The following is a 15,598-nucleotide window of genomic DNA, read 5'->3' as shown; positions in this document are numbered from 1 at the left end:
GTATTTCCTCTATTTACTTTTATTTATTTACTATTCAAAAAGTAAACTTTCATTTTTACTTGTCATTTTTAACATATCAAGAAATAATGGTTGTTTTTTTCCATATTTTACCCTTATCATTAATAATTGTTTATTCCTCAAATCATTTTTCATGCGAAACATCAATTGCTAAGGGTAATATGGTAAAATAGTCATATCAATCATTATTTTCTTAATGAATATATTAAGTTCAAATATGACAAGTAAAAATGAACGAAAAAAGTATTTTATTTAGAAAAACATGTACGTAAAAATAAGGAAAATGATGTCCGTAATTGAAGCCGAGAACACTTGTTTGTTAGATTTAAATATTTAAATTATTAATTTATTATAATTTAATTTAATTGACTCTAGCAATATAGAGCAAAAAAAAAAATGTGGGGGGGAATTGGGCAAATCCATAATCTCTACACGATTTACTCTTGACAAAGTCAGTCGCGACACTTTAGTGATTTGTCGTCATCAAAGTCTAACCCTCCCACCAATAACACTAAACAGAAAAAAACAAATTAAGAATAACGTACTAATCCTATCCCTTTCTTTTTTTCTTTCCGCCGCTATAGAAAATGATAAATAGACCCGCAAAAATGAAAGAAAGCTACGGGTTGTGTTTATAAATAAATAAATAAAGAGAGATAATAAAATTTTACTAGAAAAATTTTAGTAACTTAACTATTTGATTATGTTAACTTTCATTTTATTGGTGAGAGTTTCTTGTGCTGTAATTTCTCTTTTCTTTCTTTTTACATACCCTTAATATTTTATTTATTTTTAAGAAATTCTTACTCCCTGTATGTAAGTGAATAGAAATACTAACAAGACAAGATATTGACACGATATTGATAGGGGTTATTAGAAATATCTGAAGTAGATAAAGAAATATTGTTTTTTTCCAACGAGATAAAGTAACCTTTTTCTTAAAAAAAAAAAGAATGATAAAGTAATCTATGAGTTTTACAAAGGGAAGGGAAATATGTTTTTGCTCCAAAAAAAGCAAAGAAAAATAAGTGTCAATTTTGTTGGACTATATGAATTTGCACAGAATGGCCCTTTGTATGACCATTTTTAAAAGTATATTGTAAAAGTTGGTGGGCAAAAGTTTACCTTTAAAAATAGTTGAATGAATATTTTGTTTTTCAGTGAACAAATTTAGCTTGCTTAGCAAATCGGTGACATAATTCAAAGGGAAAAGAATACTTGTACTCTAAAAAGGAAAATTATGCAACATCATTCTCTATGCAACATGGGCGATATTGAATATTTATTGTTAATATTTAACATCTTAATAGTAGGCTATTTTCTTATTTTCATATCTTCTATTTTTAATTGCTAATTCGCGTTTATTGCTTGGTACCATCAGAATATATATACGCTGATGGTATCAAAAAGAAGTAGAGAACATTACTTAGTTACTCTTTGATACCATTAGAGTGTGTATATATATATATATATATATATATACACACTGAGATCAAGGAATCAAAGATGAAGAAGTAATGGTTCAATGAATTGAACAAAGAGGTAACAACAACAACTCAGTGAAATCCCACATCGTGGAGTCTGGGGAGGGTAAAGTGTACGCAGACCTGACTCCTACCAATGTAGGACGACATATTTCCGAAAGACCCTCGGCTCAAAAGGAACATAGAAAAAAAGTCAGACAACAATATTAAAAATATTAAAAGTAGGTAAGTAGATAACGAAAGCGGTCCAAACAATAATATAATCAAAACACCAAAAAAACAGTAGGTATTGTTAGATAATAACATAAATACCATAAATGCCATAAATAACATAAGATAACATAACATACATAACATAAATAACATAAATCAGAGTACAAGAAATCATAGCGCATTAATACGCCTACGGATAAGGGGGAGTAATGCCACTATGTACTATGCCACTATGAACAAAGAGGTAAATGGGTAAATAATTTTGATCGTAAATACAACTCGGATAAATAATTTGGATTGGATTCAATTTGGATAAATACTTTGCATAACGGGTCTAATATGTACAGTTTTCCCTAATTTAAATAATACCCTTATAAAGTATTTGTGAAGATTATAAATGGAAAATTATGGAACTAGACAAAGTTATCAACTTATTTATTAGGGATGCTCAAAATCGAAGTGTAATTGACAAGCCAACCGCAAAATTGGTTTATGGCTAATTGTTATTGAGTTATTGAATAAACGATTGGGAAACAGATTAAAATTTTATAATTAACAACTTATTGGTGTGGAGACGGATTATTAAATTTTTTTATCGGATAAATCGTTAACCCGTTAAGAATTACCATACTAACACTTTTATTTTAGGTATATTAGACTCCTTTAATATTTTATCATAATATGTAAGAGTAATTATATATTTTTTCTTTGATAGTCGTAACTCCGAAAGACTAAAGCCGTAAAGCTAGAAAAACTTATTTACTTTTCTATAATTATATATTTTGCCTTCAAGAATTGAGAGCAAGTCAGCAAACTCAAAAAAAAACTAAAGTTTAAAAGAGATAAAGCCGTAAAGATACCCTTGCTCACCGCATTTAAAATAGTGAAAAGAAGTCATCTCTTTTGTTGGGTGCGTTCATCGAAAAAAATGTACCGTAAAAAGTAACTAGAGGTTAGCGATATACTGCCCGATAATCGTCCGATAATTATTAATCCGTTACCGAACTAACCGATATCTTATAGGTTGACTAGCGGATTAAAAAAAACAACCAATATCCAATATACCAAACCGTTAAGTGAAATTATCCGTTCAATCTGCCCGATAAACAACCCTATTATTTATGTATATGTCACGATCCAAGCCTAGGACCTAGACGTGACACGACGAATATGACACCCGGATGTACCTCACCCAAGACTCTTAGCATTCATTAAGGATTTCATTAGTAATGATAAACAAATCAAATGGAAAACAAAAGGGATGTAGGGACTAAGGGGCTTCACATTTAATAAGAGTCAAAGACAACATAACATCTTTTTCTATGTCCAACCATACCTTCTACATTAAAAACTTGGCGGGGGAAAAGACATGTCCCTGGCTCACCGTCAAAATAAATTTCAAGAAATGCCATAATAAAAGTCTTAATGTTCTTTATAACATAAACTTAGAATAAAAAGGATATTGTTCCCGAAACATGGAAACTCACCACAAGCAATCTTCAAACTAATCCGAGCTAGCCACGTGAAGGAGGTCAAGGAGCGACGTCGGTTCCTACATGGTGATATCATGTAGGCAAAAGTATGCCTTAGTACTTTGAATGTACTAAGTATGTGAGTATGCAATGAAATGAAGAACATAAGAGAGACATGAGTAAGCAATATGCATAAGTGAATGCATGCATTAGACATCATCATATGAAATCTTAAAATATTCATTTTCTGGAAAAATAACCATAACCGACATTTAAGACCATGCGAGTTATTACATGGAATCCAACATAACCCCATACGTTGGCACGGGGAGACTACTTGTCGGATAGAACTCCGTCAACTTTGATCATTTCTTCAACTTTGACTTTAAGGGCTAATTGTGGATCCAGTAGCCTAAATAGCTTACAACGGCTCCTATTTGGCGCATAGTTAATGCAACATGAAACTTTACTTAAGCACCCCTTAGGTCAAGTCCCCATCTACATGCTACATTCGGTGCTAGGTCAATCCCACAGAATAACATTTATATATTATAATAACATAAGCATTGTATAACTTAGACATCAAATCATCATCGGTGGAATAACTCATTAAAATATTTCATTTGATTCAAATGTCTGAGAATTGTCCTTTCACATTGAATCCTTTCTTTGGCTAAAAACCCTTTCATCATCATTCAATCATTTCACAAAACTCCCTTAAACATAGGTATTTGATTTATAAACTTCCATTTGGAGTCAAAACTTTCAATTCAACTTCATTTCAACATAAAAATACTAGGTGGGTTCATTTCGTATAACTTTCAAACACATTTAATGCATGTGAGTGATGAAAATGCATCATATGAAATATCCTAAAACAACCCACCATATACACTTTAAAACTACCTTTCAAGCCTTCATATAAGAACCTTGATAAACCATCTATTTCATGTAAATAAAAATCAACATAAGTCAATATAGGTAAATAAACTTCAAATATTCAAGAATCTATGCATTTGGAATAGTAGTATGAAAATCCATAAAAACTCATCACTTGAAATTTAGAGTTAATATACATATATATCAATAGGAGTAAATAAACTTAAAATATACCATAATCTATGTATTTGGAATCATCATGTAAAAGCCCATAGGATTACATCATTTAAAATTTAAATACTAAGTTGAGAAAATATTTGGGCTCCATGGGTGGAAGAACCCATGGATGAAAACCCACATATCTTAGTGAGGAACTTGCAGAGGAATTGGAGAAATCTTGAGGTTAGGCCTTCAATTGGAAAACTTGAATCCTTGAGTTTGAGATAAAAATATGTTGGAGATGATTTGAGAGAGAAGAGGATGAAGTTTAGGGTTTGGGGTAGGCAAAACACAGCAAAAATGACCCCAAAGGCGTTCAAGTTCATATATATGTTATTAGGTAATTGTCCAAGATGCCCTTCATAAGAAAAATCTGGAAAACGGGCTCAAAATCCTGCTGGCGTGATAGTGGCGCGCTACGCCAAAGGCCAAATTACTATAACTAGTTTCGGGCGCTCTGCTGGCGCCGCGCCAAGCCCATAAACTGCTACAGCGGTAGTCCTTGATAAAATGATCATAACTTTTGACTTTGAACTCGGAATGAGGCGAATTTGGTGGCGTTGAAAAGAGAACTCAAAGAAATTTAATTTGATAGGTCATGAAACACCTAATTCCTTATATAATAGGATGTATGGGCGTTTGAAGTTGACCCTATTCCGAACTCATACAGAAACTTAGCCGATGGAAATTCTTTAGACTTGACTTGGTGTTAGAGATTCCTTATGACCCTAAAACACATCTAATACACTTTAAATACTTAGGAATGGATCCTAATTCATATGTAAAATTAGAATTCGATGAGTTCAAGCCTATATGCCTTCAAAGAATGGTTCGGGTCTTGGCATAGAAATTTTTGAGGTGTTACTGTATACTAGCTATAGTTTAAAAATATTGCAAAAAAGAAAAACTATATGTTGTTTTTATAGAAAAATATTTGATTTTAATTTATAATCTTAAAATACATCATATTTTCCCTCCTCCACAACTACACACTCTCTCCTCAACCCCACTCTCTCTTCTAATTCATCCGTGTCTCCATATTCCTACACTCTCTCTCTTCAATCCCATTCTCTCTCTTCTGATTCATCTATGTCTCTCTATATTCCATTCGATTCTCTCCCATTACAGATTTTTCTCTCTTTTTTCTTCTCAAAACAAAAAATTCTTTAATATATCTTCCATTAGAATCCCGTTGAAACAGGTAACTATGTATTTTTTTAGATTTTCGCCATTTTTAGTTCTATTTTGTATTTCATCGATCTTTTATGTATCTTTATTTTCCAAATTATTCCGTCAATTTAAGCCGAAGTATCCTTTTTAAAGATAATTTCACCATTTTTTTATGGTTGGGTTTGTATTTTATTTCAATCCATATATATTTTTATACTCGTATTCGCACCATCATTTGTATGTTTTCATTTTTTTATATTTGTAGTTGATTGTATCGTTTTGTTTTTTATAATTGATACAAATACAATTACAAATTTAATACATCTGAATATAAATATAATAATTATTGTTAATTAAATACAAATACAATGGTTATTGTCAAGTGAATACAATATAGGGAAACTTACATAAATATACAATATTAAGAAAATATTTACCATCTATAATAATAATTATTTTTTTTCACTGAACACTTATAATACATTTATAATACAGATTTAATACATATTGCAGAGAACTATTTATAAAACATATATAATACAAGTTTTATAGATGTATAATACATTTATCACATACTTTAATAGACTTATAATACATTATGTCAGTTTCTTACTACACAAACATAATATATATTTTAAAACACTTATAATACATTTATATTGTATACATAATTCACTTTTAATACAAGTGTAGATTTATCATAATATTATTATGTATTGATATAAATTGTAATAAATAAAAAATATCACTAAAATCAGTAATTAATTTTTAAAAAGCACTCAATTAAATAATTTTTCCTTACAATATACATGTATTCATTGGTTCCGTAAAAGAAGACAAAATATACAGCTGGTAGCGGACCCCACAGTTTGGAAAGAGCCTGGCTATTGATCCTCATGGACCTTGCAATTATTTGGCTGGGCTTTTAAGCATCAAGAGGGCCCAGCGGTCACATCAGTATTTCCTCTTTTACAGGTTCAAACGACAGCGAATGGCAAACGAAGTTCAACTTTATAACCATCTTAGGCGATTGGCTAATGGAAGAATCTAATTAAGATTTTTTTTCCGATTTGTGTGTCATTCTTATATTAATAGAAATCGTTTGGTAGAAACACGTTATTCAGTAGTAATTATTCTAATATTAGATATTCTGAAATAAGTTGTCTCACCATTTATATAAATAACTTATCTCAATTTATTCTATTAATATGGTATAAATGGTAGGATAATTTATCCAAACATGAAAACCAAACAAGATATCTAAATTTTATTTCTGATTTTTTTTTATTCCATGACTATTTATTTTTGGCGTGAGGTATAAGGTATAATAATTCATGAATAAAATACAAGACTATTTTATCCTGTGTTTGATTGGAGGTATTAGATAATCCTGAGATTATTTATTCCATCATTTATACCTTAGTAATAGGATAAGTTATCTCATATAAATAGTGTAATAACTTATCTCAAGATAATTTATTCTGAAATAATTAATTTTGGGATAACTTGTTCCCAACCCAACAACCCCTTAATCTTTTTAGTATCATTTTAATTTTATTGGATGTCCCTAAGGAGCTAAAGAAGGTATATAATTATTCTGTTTCAATTTGTTTATCGTATTTTTTAAAAATTTACTTTTAAAAAGTGTTAGTTATTTAATTTTAATTTTTCATATAATATAAATTATAAAATTAAATGATATTCAGATACATTTTACATATTTTTTATTTAAGATCATGAGATTTTTTTAAAAAAATTTGTATTAAATTAAAATTAAATAAATTATTTGAGACGGGGATTAGAAAATGACTTGTGTCATTATCCTGAAAGAATACTCCCTGTTAGCTGCTCCATTACTTAATTCTTACTTCTTCTACCCTTTTGCTTGTGTTAGTACTAATAAAAAGTACGTAAAATTTGACCTATTCTACTATATTCCTTGAAAATATTAGGGGTTGTTTGGTTACAATATAAAGAAATTTTAATTTTCATATATAAAATTCTTTTATCATTTTTACAAAGTTTGATTTTCATAACTAGCATAAGCATAACTAACGGGCTCGTTTGGACATGGACTTTTTTTAAAAAAAATAATATTTTTTCTTCAAAAAAAAATATATCTTCAAAGTATTACTTACTTTGGTTAATATTAGAATGATTTCTTGGTTACTTTATAAACCAACTTTTCAAATGCTAATTTTTTCTCCTCAAAAAGCTTAGACCTTTTTTTCAAATGAAATACATGTTCAAACATAATTTCTATTTTCAAATATTATTTTTAATTTTAAATACTACTTTTAAATATTACTCAATTCATGTCCAAATATCTATTAATACTATTCCATAATTTTTGTAGTAGCCAATAGGTAGAACTTTCAAGTTTTATATGAGAATCTATAAATTATTATCTACAAATATAATAAGCGATAAAAATACTCATACTACATGATAAGATATCCAAAGATAAATTGGACAATTCCAATTCGCGTAGAATTCATCACATGACAAATTACACATTATTATTCATCATATAATATCACTACAAACCAAACATCCCTTAATGAACAGTTTTAGTAGTTAGTGTACTAAAATATAAAAAAACAGTGGTAGTTGTGGAGGGCTGATTGACTAGCCAAAGGTGAAAAATTGAATCTTTGTGCTATTTTTGGTCTTCTTTGGAGTTTGAGACTATTATTACGTGTTGACTCTTGACAAAATTGAACTCTGTGATATTACAAAACCATTCAAGAAAATCTTCCCACCAACTTCCACGCCTGCTTCTACAACATAATCATCATACGTTCATATTATTAATACTCTTTCTAAGGTTCATCAAAGGTTTAAAGATGGTAGCTTTAATTAATGTTTGGGTTATCAAAAGCAAAATAATTGCGAATATGAGGATGTTTTTCCAGTCTTGAGGAGAAAGAATTGGGTTTTCTTTTGTTTTTGTAGAAGACAAAGTTCCTTTTTTGACCATTTCTCCTTGTGCAGAATTGGGAAAAGATTCACTTTTGCTAGGAACTTGATGAGGTTTTTGAAAGTGGAATTCAGTTTTTTGCTGCTTCCTTAGTTTCTTTAGAGTTTTCAGTTGAAAGAAACATCTGGAACTGTACAGAATTTGGGTTTTCATCTTAAGCAGAGAGGAGTTCTTTGTTACTCTCCATTAGGTAAGGATACTCTGCATCTTACCTAGTATTTGTTTAGTTGCTGGTGCTATGGATACCAAAACAGATTCTCCATTTTTTTGTTTCTATTTGCCTTTTCAATATCAACTTCCTTGTTTCTAGAGTTTTTCTGTTAAAACGCTTGTGAATGAAAACAGATGTGGTTTATGCATCTGTGTGTCTTTTGTGTTTCTTGATTATTTTGTAAGTGAAGAGAGAGGAGAAATTGGTTATTCGTGCGGATTTAAACCTCTATAGCCTGAGATGTAATGGTTTTATCAGTAAAATTTTCATTCTTTATGGACTTGTGTGTGGATTTTCGCACCTTTAAGATGAATATGATACATGGCTCAACATCTTGTTGTTGTATGACAGATCTGCTTTTTGAATTGTGTGACTATCCATTCTTTTACTTAATTAGGCTATGTCTCAACAAGTCCCTTCTTAATATGTGGGCCTGATTCTTGTTTTTATGAGCCAAACCTGTGGAAATATTTTTTTGCTCTTGGGGTGGCGGTGAGATTTGAACCCAAGAACTCTTGCCAAGTTCTCGTACCATATTGAATTGTGTGAATTGTTTCATCTAAATGCTTAAAGTGAGCACCACTTTTGATTGCATAATTATATTATGTCTCAACATTTTCTTCTTGTCCTTTTCTCTTTTTCCTTTTTAGTCTAAATTCAGAATACTGCCATTGTCTCCTCCAAAATAGATTGGTTGTTGTTCTTCAGAAACTTAAGAGTGTAAACACAAAACTTTTCTGTCAATTTATGCTAATGAGGCCATGAATTGCTGATATAGAATCATTGCCTAGTTGTATGCCTGAATAGTTTTTTTTTTTGGATATATTTCTCTTTCTGATGAATTTTGTCCTTCATATGGATTCTCTTGTCTTGTTTTCTTCTCTGTTATATGCTGACTGGTTGATATACCAATCTAAATTAAAAATTAAGTTTTTCTGCTCTTTTTTAGCAGAATTTCCTTATGGGGAGTGATGCTGCTTCAGTTGCTGGGATACCATCTCCTCGTGACATTAAGGTATGAAAATCTGTGCTCTTCATCTGTCCTCTCCTTTAGCTCCTGATATTATCTCCACGCTTTGTTTAATTAAGACAATTTACTCTCAAGTCATTCTTCTAATCACAAATGAGATGTCTCAAAAATTCCGGATTTGACCTCATGATCTCTAAAGCAAAATCATTTTAATCTTGGTGCCTTCACATTAAGAAAGAGTAATAGTCACTAGTCCTTTTGCCGTATATAAAGAGAATGGAAAAGAAGGCTTCTGGTAATGGAGTTTTGCATGAGTCAGCGCTAGCTCCTGATGAATTATAAAAGAGTTACTTAACTCTGGGAATGAATTTTCATTAATGATGCTATAATTCAAATCCGAAACTTAAAGTGGTTACCTCATTTCCAGCATTATACTGGTTTAAATTTTGTTCTTACAAGATTGCAGAATGCTTAGTTTTGTTCATGGATTATGTACCTGTCAAATTTTTATGGTTTCCTTGTCATTATCGAGTACCATTGTGCTATTTATTTTTAGCTATACAACTATTTCTATGACTAAATATTTCCTCTATTGTATGATGATTACAGGTGCATCGTCTAATGTGCATGGAACTAATTAATTTTGTAACTAGAGTTTCGATGTTACTTCCAGCAATTGAAGAAGCTCGTCCTGGAAGCAACCCAGGAATACAGGTACTTTGCCAGCTAACCAGAGCACTTGTCAAAGCCAAGGACATTCTTCAGCATTGTAGTGAATCCAGTAAACTGTACTTGGTATGCATCTTGACTCAATCTTACAGAACTAGTTCTGTCTATTTTTATTTTTTTGTGAAATATATTTCCCATTAACAGGAGATTCCTTTCTTCAGAAACTTAGTTGAAAAGAGTGTATGATATTTGGCTAGTGGGTGGCATTTCATTGATCATCAACATTTGTTGGTTTTCCAGTGCATTTTTATTACATTTGTATATATCATAGGGAAGGAGGGAAGATGCATATAGTTCCAACTTTCAGCACACTTGATCAGGTTACGCAATTAAGTGTTAACAATGTAAATGCTGCAAGTGCAATCCTTCTTTATGTTATTAATCTACCTGTTCGGATAATTAGTGTGTTCATTCATATTACGGAAAATTAGTCTTGATAAAAATTAGCATCATATTTTCAGGCACTAACTGGAGATGTTATACTTTCAAGATGCATGAAATCAAGAAACTTGCTTGAGCAAAACTTGAGCTGTGTGCAGAATATGGTTCCTGTAATGTTGGCTACAGAGGTGAGTCAGAAAATTTTCTTTTGAGAGATTTATCTGTGTTTATTTGCTTCTTTTTCTGTCCATCTTGATGGCAAAGACATTTTTGGTGTGTCCTGATTATTAAATTTTACATCCAAGCTGGAGTGCATGCTGTTTTAAACCAAAAAAACCTTTGCCGTGTTAAACTTAATGACAATGTCTGCAGTTTACAGTAGGCTATCCATTTACTGTTGGCAGAGCTGCTTGTTTCCTGATCCTGTGAGCTCGTCCAATTTAATTCCTTCATCTTTCTTTTTCTTTCAAAGCTTTGTTTCCCAATAAAAGAAGGAAGAAAGATCTTAAACTGTGAATTCTTTTTTCTTTCTTTCCTTCTTTCTCTACATGGTTGGTTTCTCTATCTGTTTGATGTCTCTGGCAATGCACTTCAATGACATTATTGGCTGCAGATATCGCAACTGGTTGCTGACCTGAGGGCTGGGATATTCAGTTTGGACCCATCTGAAGAGGAGGCAAGGAAGGTGTTGAACAAACTACTTCATCAGTATACATCTACAACACATTCAGGGGATGAACATGTCTTTGAGGCTATTCAAATTGCTATGCGAAGCCTGCGCATCACATCTCCAAAAGATCTTTTGATAGAGCAAAGATCCATAAAAAAACAGCTGCAGAAAATTGGGGAGAGTAATCCAGCAAAAAGGAAAATCTTATTGTTCTTTCTGAATCTTCTCAAGAAAAATGGCAAATCTATTGTGGCAGAGCACACAGAGAATGGATCTCTGCGGCATGAAGACTCCCTCGAATATGAAGTGGAATCTCGTCTAAGATGTAATTATAATGATGCTCAAAAAGACATCTTCAATGGCTCTCTACTTCCAGATGAGTTCAAATGTCCTTTATCATCGAGACTAATGTATGATCCCGTTGTCATTGCTTCTGGACAAACTTATGAAAGATTTTGGATTGAAAAATGGTTTGCTCAAGGTAATGATACATGTCCAAAAACTAAAAGGAAATTGGTCCATTTGTCATCAACCCCAAATAACTCAATGAAGGACCTAATATCAAAGTGGACTGCAGCACATGGGGTCAGCGTTCTTGATCCCAGTGTACAAGCAGCCGTAGGTCACTCATGGGAATCATCTTCCACTTCAATTGCTAGCTTGAGCAGCTCAATGATGGATCTATCTATAAATATAGACTTCAGCAATTTATCACTGGGAACTTCAGATACTGGATTTTCATCACATCCTTGGCATGCTAAGATTTCAAATGACTTCAGTGTGGTGTCACCGGAATGCAGTGGCAATTTTCATAAAGGTCAATCTCGTGAAAGCATGCATGAAATGGAACTGGAGCGTTTAACGAGGCTCAGTTCACTTTCTTGGGAGTCTCAATGCAACTTGGTTGGAAATGTCAAAAATATGCTGACACAAAACGGTGAAGCTAGCAACTGGATGTCATCGGACAATTTTATTCAAAATCTTTTTAGATTCTTGAAAGATGCACATAAATGTCATGATCAGGATGCTCAATTATTGGGATGTCAGTCATTATTAGCAGTTCTAGACGAATGCAGGTAAACCTGCTCTCTCTCTCTCTCTCTCAGTGTCTGATTCTTTATCATAGATCGAGTCCCCCACCTAAGCCGCTAAGCGGATTAGTAAAAGTGTAACTGCTCAAACAACTTCTGTGGTGACAAATTATTCTAACAAAATCTCTGAGGAGAAATCCATGTAACAAAATTTTGAAATCCCTTTCAAGAAGTTACTTTTTTTGATGAAATGTGAACTTGTCTGACTTCTTCCCCTTGGGGAGATTTTTATTTTTTAAACTCAAAATCCAGTTTGAATTTCAATTAATATATTGATACCCTCAATGTTTAATGCTTCTGGGCTTTTTTGAAATACTAGAAAGTGAGGTCTTTTATCTTTGGAATAGTTTGCCATTATTCTGTTTTTTATTATCTTATTCTGGTTCCACATACTGATCCTTGTGTGGTTCCTTTATCTCAGAAGCAGTATGCCATACTTGAACGATGATGCATTTGCTCTTTTGACCTCATTGCTTGGTTCGGAGGTTTCTAAAGAAGCTCTTTCTATATTCGAAGTGTTGTCCCGCCACCAAAACTGTCACCCTAAAATTGCCGTGTCTGGTGCACTAACTACTCTCCTGGAGATTCTTGATGCCCACAGTAGAGAATTGCAGGAACCAGCGATCAAAATATTATGTAACATGACAGGAAGTAGCAAAATCGGTTCTTTGATTGCACCTTCAGAGTTGGTTCCTAAATTGGTTCCTTTTCTTGAGGATACAGCGCTCGCCAGAATTTGTGTCATCATTTTGCATAATTTGTGCAACAAAGAAGATGCTAGAATTGCTATAGCTGAAACTGATGGATGCATTGCAGCAGTTGTGAAACTGCTCGAGCGTGACAGTCGCAAGGACCAGGAACATGCAGTGGATTTTCTTCTTTCTTTATGCTCTCAACGGGTTCAATATTGTCAACTGGTAATGGATGAAGGTGTCATCCCTGAACTTGTCTCTGTATCTATTAATGGAAACAACAAAGCAAAGGCAATGGCTTTGGAGTTGCTGAGACTGCTAAAGGGGGAATTTAGTGATATTGGAGAATCTTATGAACCGGAAGTTGACATTCCTAAAACCCCTACCATTGACTTAACTCAACAGAAATCTTGTTCCAAAGGAACAGGAATTTTTGGGAAATTTTTCTCAAAACGCAGTTCGTCTGCTGCCAAAAGGATAAAATAGAAGGTCATGCAGTTTGAAGATAGTAAGATACATTTTTGCATGGTAGGATGTGTATCATTTCAGAGACTAGTTTTTGTTAGGGAGACTGCTTAAATGGAGTGGCATAGACAATAAGGATTCATATTGTTGTAGCCGCTTGGGATAGAAGGTGTAATTATAGTTGTTGTATCTATTTTTTGTTTGTATTTAATTGGTTTAACATTTCACAGGACATATTCAGGTGTATAGTATGTATTTTGTATGTACAAATATGATAACTTTTTAAAAGAGATCTCATTTTTTGATTAAAAAGTTGTAGTTAGGACAGAAGATAAATGAATATCTGTCTCCTCTAATTTCCTTCTTCTGAAGTTTTAACAATTACTCTGTTTCTTCCTTTAAGTTTTTATTATATTATTATTATTATTATTATTATTATTATAATAATAATTATTATTATTATTATTATTATTATTATAATAATAATAATAATTATTATTATTATTATTATTATTATTATTATTATTATTATTATTATTATTATTATTATTATTATTATTATTATTATTATTATTATTATTATTATTATTATTATTATTATTATTATTATTATTATTATTATTATTATTATTATTATTATTATTATTATTATTATTATTATTATTATTATTATTATTATTATTATTATTATTATTATTATTATTATTATTATTATTATTATTATTATTATTATTATTATTATTATTATTATTATTATTATTATTATTATTATTATTATTATTATTATTATTATTATTATTATTATTATTATTATTATTATTATTATTATTATTATTATTATTATTATTATTATTATTATTATTATTATTATTATTATTATTATTATTATTATTATTATTATTATTATTATTATTATTATTATTATTATTATTATTATTATTATTATTATTATTATTATTATTATTATTATTATTATTATTATTATTATTATTATTATTATTATTATTATTATTATTATTATTATTATTATTATTATTATTATTATTATTATTATTATTATTATTATTATTATTATTATTATTATTATTATTATTATTATTATTATTATTATTATTATTATTATTATTATTATTATTATTATTATTATTATTATTATTATTATTATTATTATTATTATTATTATTATTATTATTATTATTATTATTATTATTATTATTATTATTATTATTATTATTATTATTATTATTATTATTATTATTATTATTATTATTATTATTATTATTATTATTATTATTATTATTATTATTATTATTATTATTATTATTATTATTATTATTATTATTATTATTATTATTATTATTATTATTATTATTATTATTATTATTATTATTATTATTATTATTATTATTATTATTATTATTATTATTATTATTATTATTATTATTATTATTATTATTATTATTATTATTATTATTATTATTATTATTATTATTATTATTATTATTATTATTATTATTATTATTATTATTATTATTATTATTATTATTATTATTATTATTATTATTATTATTATTATTATTATTATTATTATTATTATTATTATTATTATTATTATTATTATTATTATTATTATTATTATTATTATTATTATTATTATTATTATTATTATTATTATTATTATTATTATTATTATTATTATTATTATTATTATTATTATTATTATTATTATTATTATTATTATTATTATTATTATTATTATTATTATTATTATTATTATTATTATTATTATTATTATTATTATTATTATTATTATTATTATTATTATTATTATTATTATTATTATTATTATTATTATTATTATTATTATTATTATTATTATTATTATTATTATTATTATTATTATTATTATTATTATTATTATTATTATTATTATTATTATTATTATTATTATTAT

The 15,598-nt window shown here is 29.0% G+C and overlaps 1 protein-coding gene across 2 annotated transcripts; it reads left to right on the top strand.

Annotated features, from left to right (window-relative positions):
• Positions 1 to 8,082: 8,082 nt before the first annotated feature.
• LOC129872932 (U-box domain-containing protein 5-like) lies at positions 8,083 to 14,007 on the top strand. Of its 2 annotated transcripts, none has more exons than XM_055947887.1 (6): positions 8,083 to 8,625; positions 9,599 to 9,661; positions 10,226 to 10,411; positions 10,807 to 10,914; positions 11,340 to 12,472; positions 12,909 to 14,007. In XM_055947887.1, exons 2-6 carry the CDS (start codon positions 9,608 to 9,610, stop codon positions 13,663 to 13,665), a joined length of 2,238 nt encoding a protein of 745 aa, XP_055803862.1. In that variant the 5' UTR covers positions 8,083 to 8,625; positions 9,599 to 9,607; the 3' UTR covers positions 13,666 to 14,007. The 2 variants fall into 2 exon arrangements, with proteins under 2 accessions (XP_055803862.1, XP_055803863.1); XM_055947888.1 differs by having other exon boundaries at positions 9,596 to 9,661.
• Positions 14,008 to 15,598: the final 1,591 nt, after the last annotated feature.

This window comes from Solanum dulcamara, chromosome 11 (genome assembly GCF_947179165.1).
Source record: "Solanum dulcamara chromosome 11, daSolDulc1.2, whole genome shotgun sequence".
Classification (NCBI taxonomy): domain Eukaryota; kingdom Viridiplantae; phylum Streptophyta; class Magnoliopsida; order Solanales; family Solanaceae; genus Solanum; species Solanum dulcamara.
Note: the sequence above shows the minus strand (reverse complement) of the source record. Positions and strands in the feature narration are given on the sequence as shown.

Bases quoted from the DNA above. Each gene is read 5' to 3' on its own strand.
- LOC129872932 (XM_055947887.1), top strand. From the start codon at position 9,608: ATGGGGAGTGATGCTGCTTCAGTTGCTGGGATACCATCTCCTCGTGAC. The intron at 10,915-11,339 runs GTGAGTCAGAAA...TATTGGCTGCAG, and splicing joins CTGTAATGTTGGCTACAGAG to ATATCGCAACTGGTTGCTGA. The intron at 12,473-12,908 runs GTAAACCTGCTC...CCTTTATCTCAG, and splicing joins GCAGTTCTAGACGAATGCAG to AAGCAGTATGCCATACTTGA.